Below are 20,153 nucleotides of genomic sequence, written 5' to 3'. Positions count from 1 at the left end.
CATGAGCTCAAGGCATATTTTACACTGACTCCAATTGTGTATTTCATTGAATATTAGACACTAGTGCCTTTTTTGATGGATGATGATTCTGGAGGATGTTTTTGGCAAACTCTTCAGCCTAATATCAACTTTAGTAATCCATGCAGGAAGCTGTGGATTTTTGCACCATCAACTTTCATTCATCTTTTCCATGTATTTACAAGAACTGTTACCTGTTTCAACAAGCCTTGTGCAAACTCCAAGTTCCGCATCCGTTGATCGTTCACAGCTTTCACCGCTATAAATTTGGTGGCTAAGTTAGTTTCCTGTGGATTTGACAACACAATATTTTCTTAGTAGTCAGATATACAAAGAGTCAGATACTTTCTTGGTTATAAGAAACAGCTCTGCTGATTTAATACAGGCTGCATTCTAGAAGAAGACTGGCATGAATGCAAACTTATAAAAATGTCATATCAGAACATAAGTAGGAGGAGCTGGAGTAATCCAGTCAGTCCCAGGAGCCTGTTCCGCCATTCAACAAGATCATGGTTGATCTTCTAACTCAACTCCACCTTCCTGCACTATCCCATATCTCTTAATTCCCTTTGTTTCCAAAAATCTATCGACCTCTGTCTTGAATATATTCAACTGAGCATCCTGGGTTCAGAATTTCCACTTTGAGTGAAGAAATCTTTCCTCATTCCAATGGTTGAGTCTTTACCCTGAGACGGTGACCCTGTGTTCTAAATTCCCCAGCTATATGATGTATATTTTAAAATAATGAGTTCATTACAATACATTTTGTTTTTAAAAAGTTACTTCCTGTTGGTTTCTTCAGACTTGGAGCTGGGAATTCAGAAGCTCCTCCCAGTCTGTAGCTAACCTATTTGTAGCAATCTGTGGTGTTAAGTGACAGGCCAAGCTAAACACAGCTACATCTTATCAGCAACATAATACATTTTGCATTAAATAGCATTACAATTTAGTACGACCAACACCACAAGAAGCTCACTAACTTCAACAATCTCCTTTGCTCCAAGGAGAACAAGCCCAGCTTTTCCAACCTAACCTTTTAACTAAAACCCCCCATCCTGGGAACCATTCTGGTAAATCTCTTCTGTACAATCTCAGGCACCCTCACATCCTTCCTAAAGCGTGGTGACCAGAACAGGACATAAAGGAGTTCAGCTAGAGCCTAACCAGGGCTCTACAACGGTTCAGCATAACTTCTCATCTTTTATACTTAATGCTTCTATTTATGAAGCCCAAGATCCCATATGATTTGCTAACCACTCTCTCAATATGTTCTGCAACCTTCAAAGATCAATGTACGTGCACCTGCAGGTCTCTCTGTTCTTGCACACTCTTCATGATTTTGCCATTAAGTCTATACTGCCTTTCCCCACCCCTTCCACAAAAATGCATCACCTCACAACTTTTCTATATTAAATTCCATCTGCCATTTGCCTGCCCATTCTACTAGCCTATCTATGTCATGATGTAGGTGATTTGTATCATCCTTACTATTTACTATTCCTCCCAAGTTTAGAATCATTGGCAAATTTTGAAATTCTACTCTGTATTCCAAGATCGTAGTCATTTATATATAACAAAAAAAGCAGTGGTCCTGGCACTGACCCTTGGGGAACTCCACTGTCTACCAACTTCCAGTCTGAAAAACAAGCGCTTACAACTCGCTATTTTCTGTTCTTTAGTCAACTTTATATCCAATTGGACACTGACCCTTCTATTCCAAGAGCCTCAATTTTGTTAATCAACCTTTTATTTGGCCTTTGTTAAAATCCACATAGGCAACATCCACCGCATTCCCTTCATCAACCTTCTCTGTTGCTTCATCAAAAAATTCAATGGTCCAGATCTTCCAGTCTCTGGATCATTGGAGACCAGATGGACAACCCCGGGTTCGTGTTTGGACTCTGCAGAAGTCCCAACACGCTGAGCTCCATGGAAATTTCCCGGGAAGCTTGAACTTCTGATGGGCAATTCCTCTGCTTCCCTAAACCTTCAGCAAATGTTTGTGATTCTGAGTTAGAGTCAAAGATTTCAGATAGTTCCATGGTACTTACCTGGATAGTTACCCAGGAAGTGTTAGACGGATTAAAATCTAGTGTAACTCCTGGGTAAGTACAGAATTGACCCCCCCCAAACACTCAAACTGGCCCTCCGACTACCCCTCTGACACCCCCAATCCCAACTGCCCCCCCCACCACTCAACTAACCCACTGACCTGACCTGACCAGCCCCCAATCTGACTATCCCTCCCAACCTGACCCAAGTACCCCTCAACCCATCTGCCATCCTACCTTGCTGCCACCCTACCCTCCTGTCACCTCACCCACCCTACCCTCCTGCCACCTCACCCACCGACCCATTCACATATTCATCCACTCACGCATTCACTAACATTCACACTGGGCCTTTAAAGTTACCATTCAGCAGCTAGTGCAGTGAAAAGGGGGCATGTGCCGTCTTGGCCCCCGATGCTACTGTGTTGGGATGGAACCCTCCGAGGGACACTGTGGTCCACATTTTTGGAGAAGCCGGGCTCGGAAAACCCGGTAAGAAATGCAGAGCAGCGTTCCAGGCCTGGATACATTCGAGCAGAGCAGTAGCCTGACCATGACTGCTGCTCCTCGGAAGACCCAGGCCAATCAAGTACGCTCTGCCTTTTACAAATCTATGCTGGCTCTCCTTAATTAAACTCAAACCTCTCTGAGTGCCTGTCAATTTTTTTCTGTTGCAGTTTTTTTGTGTGACCACATAACACAATTTCCTATTGATGCTTTTCATTTTCAGAAATAACTTCTTGTACACACTATAGAACTGTAGGACTGTCGCTATGAGGATAGGTTGGAGGGGTTGGGACTGTTTTCCTGGGAGAAAAGGCGGCTGAGAGGAGTCTTGCGAGAGGTATTCAAGATCCTGAGGGGTATGGACAGGGTAAATAGTGAGAAACTGTTCCTGCTCAAGAGAACATCAAGAACTTGAGGGCACAGATTCAAAATAATTGGCAAAAGGAGTAAATGAGGAAAATATTTTTCACCCAGGGGGTGGTTGGAGCCTGGAACAAACTTCCAGAAAGGATGGTGGAGGCAGGTTCGATCGAGGTATTCAAAAGGGAATTGGATTGCTACCTGAAAAAGAGAGAATGTGCAAGGTTACGAGGATAAAGCAGGGGAGTGGGAGTAGGTAGAATGCTCTTTCAGAGAGCCAGTGCAGACTCAATGGGCCGAATGGCCTCCTTCTGCACTGTAAAGATGTTTGTGATACTGTGATACTAAACACAGCATAATGCATAAGCACTAACCAATTTAAAATACTTTCAGTCACCATGCCTGAGAATAAACTGTCTTTCCAGTTTCTATCTCCAATTATTAAAAATACAATTTAAGCAATTCAATCAGTGCAGTTTGCATCAGGGTTTCAACGTGAAGTATATCTTTGATACACAGGCAATATCCTAAAATAATTACCTCGTCTTTAATCTTGTTAGCTGGTGATGTGAACTTTGGTTTTTTGGAGGTCAGTTGTGCATCATCTGGGTTGATCAGTGATTTAAACATCTCAGCCTCAAGTTCGTAATCCTGTGATCAGAGACCGAGACAGAAATTTTAGAAAAGAGGGAAGAAAAGTGTGCGAATGATATTCCTTCTTGCATCTGTTAATTGTGAAGAATTGAATAACCCTCCAAGAAAATTATAAAAAGCCAGACATCAAATGTCCATGGCCTAGAAATCTGGGAGTCCCATGGTTGGATCACCCCATATTGAAGAGAGCTGCACCTCTCTTTCACAAAGACTGCGCACTCCCTGCCCACCGCATTTGAGGGCTTGAAACTATTTAAGTCCAAAATAAGATGGTGTGTGAGCAAATTTCTAGACCAATAAATTAATTCTCCCCCTGCAGCTTTTTTAAAATTCATTCCTAGGACATGGGCATCACCGGCCAGGCCAGCATTTATTGCCCCATCTCTAATTGCTCTTGCTCAGCAGGCATTTAAAAGTCAACCACATTGATGGGGCCTGGAGTCACAGGATGGGAGATTTCCTTCCCTATTAGTGAACCAGATGGGTTTTTACAACAATCAGCAATGGTTTCATGGTCATCATTAGACTTTTAATTCCAGATTTTTACTGAATTCAAATTTCATCATCTGCTGTGGGTGGAATTTGAACCCTGGTCCCCAGAGCATTACCCTGGGTCTCTGGAACACTAGTTCAGTGATAATACCACTATACCACCACCTCCCCCATCTGTATCTTATGTTCTGGAAACCATCAAATGGAAGATCTGGATTAAACCCATGATCCCACCCACTGCCCCGGCATATCCTGACCCTCGTCTAGTTTTGGACTCGGGGAAAAGATAATGCGCGTTGTGCATAATCTACTGACGATAAAAAGTAACTAACATTCCAAACAACAGGCCCAATATTTGCAGCCATCAAACATCAGTTTTCAATTTATTTTCATACCTTAGCTGCCTGTTGATATTGCTGTGCATTATTGGATACTTTTGCAAGTTCAGGCTCCTTGTTGGTAATATCCGTTAAAACACGCTGTTAAAAGGGGAGAATAAAATTAAGGTTAACATAAAGAATAATACAAATCACTGGACACCAACTATAAATTATTGCCTTCATTAACAGAGAGACTTAATAAACTGTGTGCTAGGATTTGTTTTCAAAATAAAGTGTGTGAAAGAGGAAACCCCTCAAATGAGAGTCTCTGATATTCCATCCCCTCCTGATCAAATTTTCTGACTAAGTTTCTCCAAAACATATGTTGTGAAATCATTAAGAATCCAATTCTATATAACAACTTCCTGGTCTTTAAATGCTTCACGGGGATTAAGCAATTTCTTCAGATTAAGGCTGGATCAATTGGAAAGCAATGGCGCGAGCCTATTTTGAGTTGGCACTACAGTCGGAGTCAACATTAAGACACTTTGTCAAAGCTCTCACGAGCATCTGAAACATTATTTAACAGTTAACAATAAGGCAATTCATTGACTTCTTCAATAGACGTGCAAAAGCCTGAACACTCACCGAGGTCTTGGATGTAGAAATTTCAATATTTGTGTGATCTTTTCACACACAGAGTGGTATAGTTTGTGGTATAGTTTGTGGTATAGTTTGGTTCTTGATTGTCAAAGCCTAATTATATAGTTGCACAAATTTTTTGTAACACCAAAATCAATCTGAGCAAATGATTTGTCTTTCAGAAGAAGCCTACACGCTCCGAGAAAAGGACATTGTGAAAACTAAATCCCAGATTGTAACTCAGGGGGTGAGTGCAGCATGTGGCAAACAAGCAAACCAGCCTGACAGCACCATGTGCATCCGGGGGAGATTTTAACTCCCAGGCCTCATTTCAACGTTGGGATGTCCAACACCCCCTGAAGGCCAGTGGGAATCGCTTTGCAGCCAGTGGGCAGCAGCGGAATTTTGGGCAGCAGGAGGCTTCTGCTGAGGGCTCGGGGAACAGTCCTTAACACTAAGCTAAATGGTGGAGGGTGGAGGGAAGCCTGGAGCAGGTCAGGCCGTAAGCTAGGCCATTAGTTACCTTCTTGGGCCTCTTCTGGCTTCACCAGGCAAGTCCATGACTTGAACGTTAACATGCACTAGTTAAAATCACATCAAGGTGCTAACCTGCATCAACGGACTCTGGTGGTTACATATTAATGAGGCCCCTGCCAACCTGCCACAGGTGCCATTCCCGGATCCAAAACCATGCAGTTAAAATGACAATGGGCAGCGGGGCTTGTGCTGAGAATGGTTTCCAGTTTAACCTGCCTGCCCCCTTCCCATCGAGCAGGCAGGGCTATAATTGAGCCTTAGGCCTGTGAGTAAAAATGTCCCATCATGGTGGCACAACCCTTAAGGTTCCCTTCCATCTACTGAAGCAAATATTTGAATGCACAACTACAGGAATTGTACCCATAGAACCATAGAACACGACAGCACAGAAAACAGGCCATTCGGCCCTTCTAGTCTGTGCCGAAATATTATTCCGCTAGTCCCATTGACCTGCACCTCGTCCATAACCCTCCAGACCTCTCCCATCCATGTATCTATCTAATTTATTCTTAAAACTTAAGAGTGAGCCCGCGTTTACCACACGAGATGGTAGCTCGTTCCACACTCTCACCACTCTGAGTGAAGAAGTTCCCCCTAAACCTTTCCCCTTTCACCCTAAAGCCATGTCCTCTCGTGTTTATTTCTCCTAATCTAAGTGGAAAGAGCCTCTACCCGGTGCCATCAAGCCGAATTGTTTTTGCGTTTCTCTTACAACTGAAATAGAAACCGAAGTGAATAAAGATTCTGAAATATTTTCACTATCCAACGTTGATATTAGTCGAATATCATTCAAGTATATGTGTAGTTACACACGGATTCAGCTCTGTACCATTTGATTCTTCAGTTTATTGTCAATAGTTTTAACACTATCCGTTTCCCGAGGTTCGTAGTTAGGAACGTTGGAGAGCCAGCTGTCCAAAGCATCACTGCCACTCCGGAAATCCGTGTATGCGTTCTTGGCCTTCTGTAGATTTTCAGACCTGTTTAATAGAGAACAAGAACACGAAGGGATCACAATACGCTATTGACTACATTTATTTCTTCTGAATTAACTCATTAAAGAAGTAATGAGAAAATGGCACGTAAAATAAAGTTTTAAAACCAGGTCTGTCAACTACTCCACGTAATAAGAACACAAGAGATTGGAGTCGGATTAGGCCATTCGGCCCCTCAAGCCTGTCCCACCATTCAATAAGATCGTGGCTGATCTGATCGAGGGTTCAACTCCACTCTCCTCCCTACCCCCCCACCAGCCCCCACACCACCTCCAGCCCCACCCACCCCACGATGAAGCTCCGTCATTAAGTTTACATTTGAAAAAAGTGTAGTCAGCAGAAATGTTAGTCATAGTGCTACAAAAATAATCTGCCAAATACAGGCTGGGTCCTGCATGCAACTTCCTCTAAGGGTGCAAAATGAAGAGGGAGGGGCAACAACAAAATAACAACGGTCTCTGTCCTTAGCTGTTAATTGGCATTTGACTATATTGCAGCCCATGACAGTAATGGGATTAAAATGTTCCCTTATGTCCAATCATCCCAATTAAAGTATATTTAAGTATAGGAATCTGTCCAGATTTGCTAAGTATTTTTTTTAAAGCACACCTTGCCATTAACAGGATGTTCATCACTTGGTATTGACTGCTTCTAATGGGCAGGGATATTAAGGAGCACGTAATGTGTGCTGACACTCCAGTGCAGTACTGAGGGAGTGCTGCATTGTCAGAGATGCTATATTTTGATGAAACACTGGACCGACGTACTGTCTGCTCTCCCAGGGGGACATAATGGATCCCACGGCACTATTTCAAAGAAGGGCAGGGAAATTCTCCCCAGTGCCCTGGCCATTACTTATCCCTCAAAGAAACAGATTATCTGGCCATTTTCACATGATCTGTTCGTGCACAAACTGGCTGCTGAATTTCCTACAATACCAGCGTGGTCACAGTTCAGAAATACTTTGGTGGCAGCAAAGGTCTCAGTGGTGTGCTGAGGTCGCGATTGGTGCAGTTTCTGCACTTTGTTTAAGCCTCAGATCAATTGCCAGCAAGCCTGATTATCGAGATACAACAGTTCGGGGGGAAACTGGAGACCAACCGGATGTCCAGTTGCTTGTTGAGGCTGTCGTAACGTTGGTTGAGCTTCTTGACCTCGGCAGCCTGTCGCTGTACATCTGGGCAATGCTCCTGAAAATTGTCAGTCAGCACATTGCAGGTTCTCTTCACGGTATTCAAATTCTGCTCAGCCTCCTGTAGAATTGGTTTCTTGGATTTGAGGTCTGAGCGCATGGCCTATTAGAAAAGAAAAATACTGGATTATATAAAAGAACCAAAGTACAACGATAGGTCAGGAAGTGTTTTTCCTACCTGTGACACCGCTCCCAATCCTTAACCCTAGTTTTAACCTGAAGTGTGGACATAATTGTGCAGCATTAAGTCTCGCATAGCAGAAGCCAGCCAGTCTCAAAAGTAATTAGTCTGGATTAATTTTGGGAGGGAAATTAAGTTCTTGGTGTGTGGACAATAAGGAAATTGAAAGCTTGAAACATGACAAATGGGACAAGAGGCTGAAAATGAAAATAAAATATTAGGAACAAAAACAAAAACACCTGGAAAAACTCAGCAGGTCTGGCAGCATCTGCGGAGAGGAACACAGTTAACGTTTCGAGTCCGAATGACCCTTCAACAGAACTAAGTAAAAATAGAAAAGAGGTGAAATATAAGCTGGTTTAAGGGGAGGTGGGAAAAGTAGAGCTGGATAAAGGGCCAGTGATAGGTGGAGATAACCAAAAGATGTCACAGACAAAAGGACAAAGAGGTGTTGAAGGTGGTGATATTATCTAAGGAATGTGCTAATTAAGGGTAGAAAGCAGGACAAGCAAGGTACAGATAGCCCTAGTGGGGGTGGGGTGAAGAAATCGAAAAAGGATAAAAGGTAGAGATAAAACCTTTTTCCATCCATTGTTTTATCTCTACCTTTTAGCCTTTTTCGATTTCTTCACCCCACCCCCATTAGGGCTGTCTGTACCTTGCTCGTCCTGCTTTCTACCCTTAATTAGCACATTCCTTAGATAATATCACCACCTTCAACACCTCTTTGTCCTTTTGTCTGTGACATCTTTTGGTTATCTCCACCTATCACTGGCCCTCTATCCAGCTCTACTTGTCCCACCCCCACCCCTTAAACCAGTTCATATTTCACCTCTCTTCTATTTTTACTTAGTTCTGTTGAAGGGTCATTCGGACTCGAAACGTTAACTGTGTTCCTCTCCACAGATGCTGCCAGACCTGCTGAGTTTTTCCAGGTATTTTTGTTTTTGTTTTGGATTTCCAGCATCCGCAGTTTTTTGCTTTTATAAAATATTAGGATGTGGGAAAGCAATAAAGGAAAAATTGCAGATCAAAATCAGTCAGTGTATTTATATCAATGCCCAAAATTATCCTCCTCCAGGTACCACGCCCTAACAGGACATGGACTTCCATTGGACAGGTTGATGATTATGTTCGGCAAAGTACTGCAGTGGTTTGCTGTTGCCTTCTGCAGCCTGGCTGACCAGGAAACTCTCACTGCCTGCCATCGGGCATATTGGAAGGATTTACAGGCTGATAATCAGCCTGCTGGGTCATGTTATGAACCCACCTTGCATGGCCATCAGGTCATGAAGTGGGACTTGAACCCAGAGCCTCTGGCCCAGAGGTAGGGACGCTACCACTGAGCCACAAGACCTCCCCATCCAGGGCAAACAAAATAAAATTAGGAACTAGAATCATTGATGAAAACAGAGAGCGATAACATAATAGCAGTAACTGAAATGTGCTGCAGCTAGATCAGGGTCGACAAATATACTTTTTACCTTAAAACATTCTCAGGAAGGATAGAGAAGGTAGAAGGGAGGACGATAATTAGTGGCATGAATTAGAGGCACTAAAACACAAGGATTTCAATTGAGATGGGTGCCAAACAGAGTGCTTTTGGATTGAATTGAGGAATGGCAATAAAGGATTGGTCATATTACAGGTGACTAAAAGGGGGTTAGAAAGGCTATTTCCTGGGTTTGCAGAGCAGCCCATCAGGGGCTATGTTGTATTTGAGCATTGTACTTTAGGAGGTAGCACTCACTTCAAGCTCATGCTTCTTGGTATCCAGTCCCCAGGTACTATCCGGAACAGTCTGATCCTTTAGCAATTTGTTTTCATATTCTGACAAAGTGTTTCTGGCTTTCTGGAGGGTGTTCTCCAACTTGTTAGCAGCCTGAGCCCTGGGGAAGATTTGCATATTAGTGTGCCTGTCAGTCATTGAATTTGGGGCAAAGGGTCACATAACAAAAGTAAAAACCAGCATCAAGTACAAAGGTAAGTGAAAAAAGCTAAGCATGCAGTACATATCTGGATGAATTCACCAATTTCACGCTCCCAGCGGGAGCATTGCTCAATGGGATCATACGTTTGAGATAGGGCTGCAGCACTATCGCCCAGACCCTGCAACCTGGGATCCTCCTGTGCTGTAACCCTTCTATGATTCTAAGATACAAGCAGGATATCAGTGAATTGATCCTGCAGATGTCAGCGACAACATTGGTTCAAGTATAAGCAGGTACACATACTAAATGAACATGTTTGATTGTACCAAATGCAGAAGAAGTTAACTTCAGCCAGCCTATAATACAATAACGTATATTTTTTTTATATAGGGAGAGCAAAAAGGCTGGGAGGCACTTTGCAATTTTTATCATGATTTCAGTGAGAAAGGAAATTGGGTGGGCGGGTGCCAATTTGTTATCGCCTGTTTTACACCCAGTGTGTCCTTGTAAACAAATAAAAAAAAAGGTTAGTTAGATGGAATCCTTTTCATAACTGCCCTAGAACCCACAATATCCCGATTTGGCAGGGCCTGGAAATTTTCACTTGAGTTATTCCTACCCAACATGGAGCTCTCTCTCCCCACCACCCCGGATTTCCCTGAAGAGAGAGATTATGTAATGCAATCATCCTCGGGCTCTCTAACTCTCCGAGGTTGTGCTTCAGGGTCTGCCCCCCTATGCTATGAAAATTCCCGCAATGTAAAGGTTAAGGCTACTTACTTCTCCTCAGAGCAGTTGAGCAGGAGGCTGACCTGGTCAAACCTGTTGTTTGTGTCGTCTAGTTTGGTGCGAAGTTGAGGTGCACCAGTGACTTGTGGGAACTGTGAAAGGAAACCCTGGCATTCTCTTTCCTTCGACATCTTTGTTATTTCAATTTGGCTGATGGAACCACTGATGTTCTAGGCAGAAAAAAAGATTTTAAAAAGAGCAGGTTCAATATTATTTGCATTTCAAAAAAGTGTTCATCCGTTTTTTTAAAAATGACCTATTCCTTCCAACAACAGCAGCAACAAAAATCAAACTTCTAAAATCCATCTAACTTTCACCGAAACTACTTAGCACACAGCAGGTTTCTTTTTAGCAGGGAGCTAGGCTGGCCCAGGTCAACGAGGGGTCACCAACGCCCACCGGTGATGCTGTAACACTCAAGGATTTGTGAAGGTAGTACAGTGAGCGAACTGTCCATTCAACAGTGAGCCACCAAACAATCAGAGAGCTTTCTAATAGACCAACAAACAAGGGAGTCAAAGGTTATCAGGGGCAGGTGGGAATGTGGAGTTGAGGCCACAATCAGATCAGCCGTGATCTTATTGAATGGCAGAGCAGGCTCGAGGAGTAGAACGGCCTACTCCTGCTCCTAATTCATACGTTCGTATGTAACAACTTGCACAGCACTCGGTCAAGAGGTGTCCCCTCTACTGAATCATCAAGTTTAACGTGATGGCAAACACAAGATAACTTGTCCAAGCATTCAACAATATGACCAGACACCAGAATAGCACAAAATATCTACAAGATTTTTAAAATAAGTAACTAAAATTGGATTTTATATTTGTAAACCACTATTTTTCTTTATAATTTGAGTTTAAATGCACCCAGTGACCCAGTGATCACCATTTCTAAACACTCAAGAAACTCGACACCATCCAGGACAAAGCAGCCCGCTTGATTGGCACCCTCTCTACAAATATTCACTCCCTCCACCAACGCACAGTAGCAGCAGTGTGTACCATACACAAGATGCACTGCAGGAATTCACCAAGGCTCCTTAGACAGCACCTTCCAAAGCCATGACCTCTACCATCTAGAAGGAGGAGGGCAGCAGACACATGGGAACACCATCACCTGGAGGTTCCCCTCCAAGCCTCACCATCCTGACTTGGAAATATATCGCCGTTCCTTCACTGTCACTGGGTCAAAATCCTGGAACTCCCTCCCTAACAGCACTGCGGCTGTACCTACACCACATGGACTGCAGTGGTTCAAGAAGGCAGCTCACCACCACCTTCTCAAGGGCAATTGGGGACAGGCAATAAATGCTGGCCTAGCCAGCGACACCCACATCCCATGAATGAATTTTTAAAAAATGTTTAGGAAGTGACTGAACCTTTTCCTGCCCCACCTTAAAAATTAGTTGTACGGTATTGGCATCAGAACATTGATGGCTGTGAGTATCTCAACAGCACTCATCCTTGACAATTCATGTTGACGAGAAGAAACGGTCATTAGTTTACACCTAGGGCCGGGATTTTCCGGTCCCGCCAAAAGTCCCGCGGTGGGTCCCGCCACGACGGGGCTGGAAAATCCTGGCCCTAGTCTCAAACATCCCAACCGAACGCATCATTTATGCGAATCAGCTTCGGCTCAGTGGTAGCAGTCTTGCCTCTGAGTCAGAAGATTGTAAGTTCAAGCTTTACTCTATGATTTAAGTGCATGATCCAGGCAGATCATTTCAGTGTTACACTATTGCGAGGTGTTGTCTTTTGAGTAATATATGTCTGTCCTCTCACAAGGTCATATCGCACTATTTGAGTGCTCCTTGTGCGCTTGCCAACATTTATCCCTCAACTAACAACATCAAAACAGATGATCTCAATTCCATTATGCAAACTGGCTGCTGCATTCCCTACAATACTACATTGTAGAAAGTAGTTCGTTAGCTATGTTTCTGGCCATCCTGGGGTTATGAAAAATTGCTATATAGATGCAAGTTCTCTCTTTATCGTTAATTCCAGCAACTGAGTTTACCTTTAGGTCCTGAATGCGCTCTTTGCTGTCCTGGATAGGCTTTTTGTGCTCCAGTGGAGGCCGTGTACAGGACTGAATTGCCTTCTCCTGTTTGGTCATACTGTTCTGAATTTTATCCAAGTCCGACAGCAGTTTCAGGCATAAGGTATCCTGGGAATCTGACCACGTGTAATGAAATACGGTTAGAATGTTAAACTTACAGAGATTCGCCGCGTCAATCTCTCTGTAACTTCCCCACTTTCTGAATATGATGCAACCCACTTCAAACCATCTCAACTTTTACAGTCTCATCCCAGTTGGTTAATGCCAGTTCTGCTCATTAATATCAGTTTCTTCTCAATAATCTAGTCCATTAAGATTTCGCCTACTTCATTCTGTCTTTGACCTCAACAGGTAAGGTGCATCAAAACATTATAGGATGTCAGTGTTTTTTGTAGGAGGGGAAGAAACCTTGCGGCAAACACCTGGAGAACATTTAATCCCATCCATCAAAGGAACTAAAGTGAAAGCTAAAGCAAATTCAAATGTGATTGACAATACTCAGCCTAGGTAGTCCTGGATCTGTAGTTCACACAGTTGATATGTGGCTCTAGTCTATAGAAGGGGATTTGGATCACTTCCCAATCTTTTCCATTTGGCCAAAGGAAGAAAATCCTAAATGACCGCTGAATGACTGGTAAATTACAATCAGTACCTTTAGTACTAACTAAAGCTGATAGTTGCATAATGCCCATTAAAACAGTTACTTCCCAATACCTCATAAAAGGATTAGAATAGAGAATGTGTTAGCACAGCTTCCGCATTCATTTTGTAACTAGTGCTGTAGGAAAATGGTTTACTCTGAAGGCCTATTCTTTTCGCTAAAACTACACTTGAATTTAACAATGATGCATTTCTTTACTTTACAAAAGACCCTTGTAGCTTGTATTGATGAAGTTTTGAATTTATCTGAGATGACAGGTGAATTAATTCACTCCTGTTTAAGGCTTGCTGCCCCATCTGGTAAATCATTCACAACCTCAGGTCATACTTCAACCATTGGGAGCAGAATATTTTGGGTCATAACATCGGCAACACCCTAAAAATCTGGAAGGAATCTAAGCTCAACCAGGTTGAGACAAATTTCATTTTCATCCATCGACCAGATTTACCAAAAGCCAATCATTTCAAGAAATCACTCGGTACATAGTTGGTGATAAATGGTTACCCAGACATGAATAAATTGTAAGATAAAAGTAAAAAACTGCGGACGCTGAATAAATTGAGAGAGTACCTTCTCCAAACAGTAGGCATTTATAAAAATGTGAATCATCATTTCCTTTCAATTAAACATTGGGAAAACCATAGCTATTGTTTTCAGCTACTGCCATGAAACAATTTCACTTGTCCCTGATTCTATCTCCCTCTCTAGCCACTGTCTCAGGTTGAACCAGAATGCTTGCAAACATATAGTGTCCTGTTTGACCCCGAGCTGAATTTCTGTGTTCTCTTCATCACAATGACCATCTATTTCGAGCTCCATAACACTGTCTATCTCTGCCTCTGCCTCAAGCCCATCTGTTGTCGAATCCCTTGTGCACGCTTTTATTATTTCCATTTTACACTGTTCAAATACTCTTCTGGCCACCCTCCCATCTTTCAATTTCCATACTGAACTCATCCAGAACTCCCACCATACCACTCACCCATCATCCCTGTGCTCCATGACCTTTGTTTACTCCTGGTCAACTGTACTCCTCAATTTTAGAGCTCAGCTTTCAATCTCACCCTCCAATCACTCCATGGCCTCACCTTTCATTAACTCTGTAACCTCCAGCTCAATAATCCTCCAAGAACTATGTGATCCCCAAACACTCGTCCCTTGTGCATCCCCACTCCATTCTCCTCACCACTGTCAGCAGTACCTTCAACCATCTAGGCCCTAAGTTCTGGAATCCCCTCCATAAACCTCTTCATCTCTCTATCCTCCTTAAAGACTCTCCTTACATTCCACCTCCACTATCAAGCTTTTAGTCACCATCTCAATATCTCCATCTTTGACTCGGTGCCAATATTTGTTCAGTTACATTCCTGTGAAGCATCTTGATACGGTTTCCTGTGATAAAGGTGCTGCATAATTGCAAGTTGTTGTTATTAAGATAAATCTAAAGTGCAAAAGTCAAAAAACTGCACTGTGTATTGTCCACTGGTGCAATGAGAAAATGTTACTTACTTGACACAGGCACCTGGGGGATCTTCACCGCTGTGAAGAAGCAAGAAGAAAAATAACTAAATCAATTGAATTAATGAGTGAGCCAAGTCAGTGCCATCTACAGTTAGCCTGAAATACTCCAGACCTTACCCAGAACCAGCAAATGTTGGTATTCAGAGGAATTTGGTGGTTCTGGTACACAATGCACAGAAAGTTAACAGGCAGGTGCAGCAAAAAAATTAGGAAGGCAAATGAAATGTTAGATTTTATTGCAAGGGGGTTTGAATATAAGAGTAATGAAGTCTTACTGCAATTATACAGGGCTTTGGGAATACCACACCTGGAGCACTGTATACAGTTTTTGGACTCCTTACCTAAGGAGGGATATAATTCCCTTAGAGACGATTCACTAGATTGATTCATGGGATGAGGGGGCTGGCCTATGAGGAGAGATCAAGAAGAATGGGCCTATTTTTTCTTATTCATTCTTTCATGGGATGTGAGTGCCACTGGCATGGCCAGCATTTGGTGCCCATCCCTAATTTCCCTTGAGAAACTGGTGGTGATCCACCTACTTGGGCCACTTGCAATCTACCTGCTGCATGTACAGGGCTGTTAGGAAGGGATTCTCTGGAGTTTAGAAAAATGAGAGAAGGGATCTCAATGAAACGTATACAATTCTTTGAGGGCTCGACAGGGTAGATGCTGAGAGGCTGTTTCCCTTGGCTGGAGAGTCTAGAACTAGGGGTCATGGTCTCAGGGTAAGGGAGCAGGCCACTTAGAACTGAGGTGAGAGAAATTTCTTCACTCAAAGGGTTGTGAACCTTTGGAAGTCTCTGCCACAGAGAGTTGTAAACGCTCAGTCATTGAGCATACTCAGGACTGAGGTCAATGGATTTTTGGATACTAAAGGGAGTTAAGGGATATGAGGATTGGACGGGAAAGCGGTTGATATAGAACTTCAGTCATGACCATTTTGAATAGCGGAGCAGGCTCAAGGGGCCGTTAAGGTCTACTCCTGCTTATTTCTTATGTTCTTAAGAACCGGCAGATTTGAGCAAACACTGACGCGCATTGAAAGTAACCACTTTAATAATATTGTAATTCAATACGATCATGGAGAATTTCCAGTGACCCTCCTATTCTATGGTCAGTGCTTGAGTCTGTGTTAGTGAATGCTTTAACACAATCGCTACAAATGCCTGCAGCTGTAAGACAGACAGCCAAATTGCTGTAATAAAAACAAAAAAAAGCTAGAAAGTGAACAGCAGGGTAATTAGTATTCAGGATAGAAAGGCAGGTTAAATCTTCAAGCAGGACCCAGCATGTTCCCTCTTCATTTCAGAATTCCAACATTCAACATTTCTTTTTAAATGTTCTGATATTCAGTTTTAATTTGCAACACTCAATCTTAAGCATTCACAGGGACTGTTGTCTCCCATTGTCCTGGACACTCTCCCTTACCTCCTGGTGGTGGCAGAGATAATCAAGGCCTGCACAGCGTCCAGCACCTTAGGTTAGGATTCCCACTGCACTGACCTCCCACCCCACCAAACCCCAGATGAAATTCCAATCTGTTTTTTTCAAAAAAGGTACAGTCTTTTCCAAAAAAAAAGTGAGGAAGGGGCTTTTTTTTTTGGAAAAAAAAAAGAGCAAAAGTATATTATGCAGAAGAGATGAGTAGTTTTAGAAAGAAACTTCATACATTTAGACCAGGGGTGGGGAGCCTACAGCCTGTGGGCCAAATCCCGCCCGTTGCTCAATCTCACCCGACCCACAGCAAGATTTCTAAAAATATAGACCTATGACAGTAGCGTCTTCAAACTAGCATTTATCATGGTTATGAATTTGCTTTGGATAAAAGTGTCAGCTAATTTACTATAATAACACTTAACAAGATAATATTCAAATTCAGCCATCGCATTAAAACAGCGGGTGAGTTGAATGTTTCTGTATTCTCTCTCTAAAAAAAAAACTACTTTAAGTTGATTTTTGTGTGTGTGTGTGTGTGTGTGTGTGGCCCACGAATGATTTTGTCTACGTGTGAATGGCCCCCGGATAAGAAAAAAGGTTCCCTGCCCCTAATTTAGAGGAACTAATCCGAGTGGAGACAGCTTGGCTGCCTGTCTAACCTGAGATTACTTGATGCTAACACCGATGCAAAGAGGAAAGGTGATTAATTGTCCAGTGCCCCTTGAAGATTGCTTCTCTTTACCCGCAGTGGATTAAAACACAAACCTGGCTTGTTAGGTTGCTTCATCTCATTGTAGCGTTTCTGGAGCGCATTCTTGGTCATGCTGCTCTTCTGCTTGACACTATTGTACTGATTGCTGATGCTGGGGGGGTAGATGAAACATAGGCAAGTATGTGAACCACCGAACACAGGTAAGGACATTGCTCAATTTAAAACTCCCCCCCGCCCCCCCGGAAGGAAAAACCAGGAAAACTTGGGAAATGGCTGGTACTGGCCTGACCTGGAGTTCCATTTAAGGCATACGAGACCAGTTCGGACCAGTGCCAGGTCATTTCCCAAGCTTTACTAGCGAATATACCAACTCATCACCAGAAAGTTAGATCAGAAAAATCGGCGGATGGCTGAGTATGGATTGATCCGGCAGGAGAGAGCGATTAAATCAACTTGAGACAACCCTTCCTTGCCCTGTCGCTTTCGCTCATCCCTTCCTTTTCGCTTTTACTCATGTGAGCCCCAGAACGACAAAACAGTAAAAACCGGGAAATAAGAATGCTGGTCCAAACTGGTCTTGTGTGCCTTAAAATGGAACGCCAGTAAAAAAAAAATTGGGAAATTGGGAAGTACCATCTCAAGTCAGGAAACAGGTGACCAACTGGAGAGAGAAATCGAGCGGAGATCGCCACCTTGAGGTGCGGGTCAGTACCACCATTATTCAGCACTGGCGAGCAGCCATTGTACTAATTAATGTACATTGTACCATGGGGCTGGATTATTCCAGAGACACGGGCGTCCCACCCATCGGTTGCAGAAGTGGCGGGAACCCCGCCTTGCTTCCAATGGGGAGACCCAACGCAATTAAGTGCCCAGCAGCCACTTAATTGGCCAGTGTCAGGATCCCCCCCTGAGACTTAGGATCTTAGAGGCAGAAGTCTCACTCCACAGAGTTGCCAGCCAATCGTACGCAGGCAGCTCCGCAGCACTGGCGGTACCACGGGGAGCAGTGACTGCTGTTGATAATGCTCTGAAGCCCAGTCCCCAGGACTGACACTGCCCAGGACACAGGTGAGTGAGGGCGGGATTAGGGTCGCTGGAGAGGGGCTGGGGGCAGCAAGGGGCCAGAGGCAATGGTAAGGGGTTAACTTTCAGCATCCCCCCGGTCAGTGCCTGACAACGAGGGACCCCCCACCTCCCCCATGTGGTCACAGGCAAACTCAGGGTTTGCTGGGCAGCCTTTTGGGAGGCACTAGAAAGAGCCGTGTGGGTCCCACTTAATCCCCGGCGGCTCTGTGCCTCAGAGAGATTTTCAAGCACACACTCGCGCACATGCACGAAGTTCGTGCTCGCTCTCCTCTCCCCCCCACCCCACCCCCCACAGGCAGCCACTTGGCGTTTCACACTCCGCCAGCGTGAAATCGTGGTCTGGCCCCGATCGCGGGCGGTGCTCGGCTTCCCCGGACCCCCGCCCAACGAGGGCAAAATTCTGCCCATGAGTTCCATTGAGCTTAAATAGAATAACTCCATTCGCCGTCTTCTCTTCTGGGATAGACTGGGGTTGCTAACATTCAAACACATTTTGCAGATAAAGAATGAGTTAGGTTCCCTTTCCCAAACCTTTAGGATACACACCAGGAGGACACAGTTTTCAGACTTACTCATCTCCAATCGCTACTGCCTCAGGATCAGTCGGAGGGATTATAAAACAAACAGCGGGAGCCTTCTGCTTGTGACCGGCTGTGTCGGACACCTCCCAGTGCGTTCCGTTGATGTTCTTATTCAGCGTGTACCTCTCCCCTCGCTGGATATGTGTCTGTCAGATGGGAGAGAAAAGATTTGCTAACACATATTCACTTTCCAGGCCAATTAACATTTCACAGGGGACAATGCTTTTGCCTCCCTGTTCTCCAGACTGCATGGAATTGGTCAGTCAAGATGCTGGGACACAATCTGAGGCTTCCGACGGCAAATCTGTCACACAAAAATATAAATGGCTGAAAAAAAAAGTGACAGCCATTCGCTGACTCATTCCTCAGTGAAATGCCATGACCAATCAGGGTCAAGCTGCCTGGTTTAAATTTCAAACAATGCTTGGCAGTTAACTGTCAGTCACCATCACTGGTGCATGGCAATGCAACTTGCCAACCAATCAGTACTCTCTTCACATACAGTATAAATTGTTGGTTTTCCCCTTATATTGGTATTCTTGCCGAAGTGTCCTGATGAGTGCAAGACAAAAAACTTCGACCTGTCTCTATTTTCAGCCTGAACTACTAAACAACCGAAAATGTAAATCTTTAAGCATGAGATTGAGAGATTTTGCTACACATGCGTATTAAAGAATACGGAAACGAGGCAGGTGGATGGAGCTAAGACAGGCCTGACGTGGTCTCACTGAATGGTGGAACAGGCTTGAGGGAGCTGAATGGCCGACTCCCGTTTCTAAAATTCTCCTACAAGACGCACTGGATATCTCTTATGCTGAAGTTTAGGTGATTCTCTCTGGCGGCACATTCCCGCCTTTTGCCACTTAGTTCCGCTCACCAACACACTGGCCTCGTGGTCTGCCTGCGCCATGCATTTTTAGCATGGCTGCCCCCCCCTACAGCCTTGACTGGAACTCCCATTCCCGTCTTCTGGCAAATTTCCTGTTTGTCCATTCCCTGCCAAGTCCACATCGCTGTTTAAACAGGGCAGGTTTGACAACAATGGAATACAGACTTCATTTTAACGAACCATTTCCAATCACAGTCGCTCCTGTAATACCAAGAGAGCCACATACCTCACCCTGATGGTCAGCCGACTGGGTTTTTCCAGGCTCATAGCCTAACAAACAAAATACGCAATTTGGTGCTCAAATTCCTGCCTGGCATTCGGTGACTATAATTACACTAGGTGGTGCAGCTTTCGACAGTAATGAGTTCCACCTTGGAGAGAGGATGTGAAAGGCCATGCCCAGAACTTCCTGCCAGATGATTGCATTACCTCCTTTGTTCAGGACACCACTATCAACTCCCTGCCTGGCGATCCAGGGTCACATCAAATGAAGGGATATAGTTGAAATTGAGTATATTCCCCAGTAGAAG

At 43.9% G+C, this 20,153-nt stretch overlaps 1 protein-coding gene across 1 annotated transcript in view; it reads right to left on the bottom strand.

Annotated features, from left to right (window-relative positions):
• The window catches only part of ppl (periplakin), a 66,360-nt gene that overhangs the window by 3,767 nt on the left and 42,440 nt on the right, over positions 1 to 20,153 (bottom strand). The window contains exons 12-22 of the mRNA XM_078559032.1: positions 18,726 to 18,880; positions 17,118 to 17,215; positions 14,901 to 14,930; positions 12,689 to 12,846; positions 10,661 to 10,839; positions 9,700 to 9,838; positions 7,678 to 7,871; positions 6,411 to 6,561; positions 4,478 to 4,561; positions 3,477 to 3,587; positions 213 to 305 (exon numbers count right to left, since the gene is read on the bottom strand). Of these exons, the coding sequence (XP_078415158.1) occupies positions 213 to 305; positions 3,477 to 3,587; positions 4,478 to 4,561; positions 6,411 to 6,561; positions 7,678 to 7,871; positions 9,700 to 9,838; positions 10,661 to 10,839; positions 12,689 to 12,846; positions 14,901 to 14,930; positions 17,118 to 17,215; positions 18,726 to 18,880 (1,392 nt within the window). The remainder of the gene's footprint in view (positions 1 to 212; positions 306 to 3,476; positions 3,588 to 4,477; positions 4,562 to 6,410; positions 6,562 to 7,677; positions 7,872 to 9,699; positions 9,839 to 10,660; positions 10,840 to 12,688; positions 12,847 to 14,900; positions 14,931 to 17,117; positions 17,216 to 18,725; positions 18,881 to 20,153) is intronic.

This window comes from Cetorhinus maximus, chromosome 15, assembly GCF_964194155.1.
Source record: "Cetorhinus maximus chromosome 15, sCetMax3.hap1.1, whole genome shotgun sequence".
NCBI lineage: Eukaryota > Metazoa > Chordata > Chondrichthyes > Lamniformes > Cetorhinidae > Cetorhinus > Cetorhinus maximus.
The sequence above is the reverse complement of the archived record's forward strand: the minus strand, read 5'-3'. Positions and strand labels throughout refer to the sequence as shown.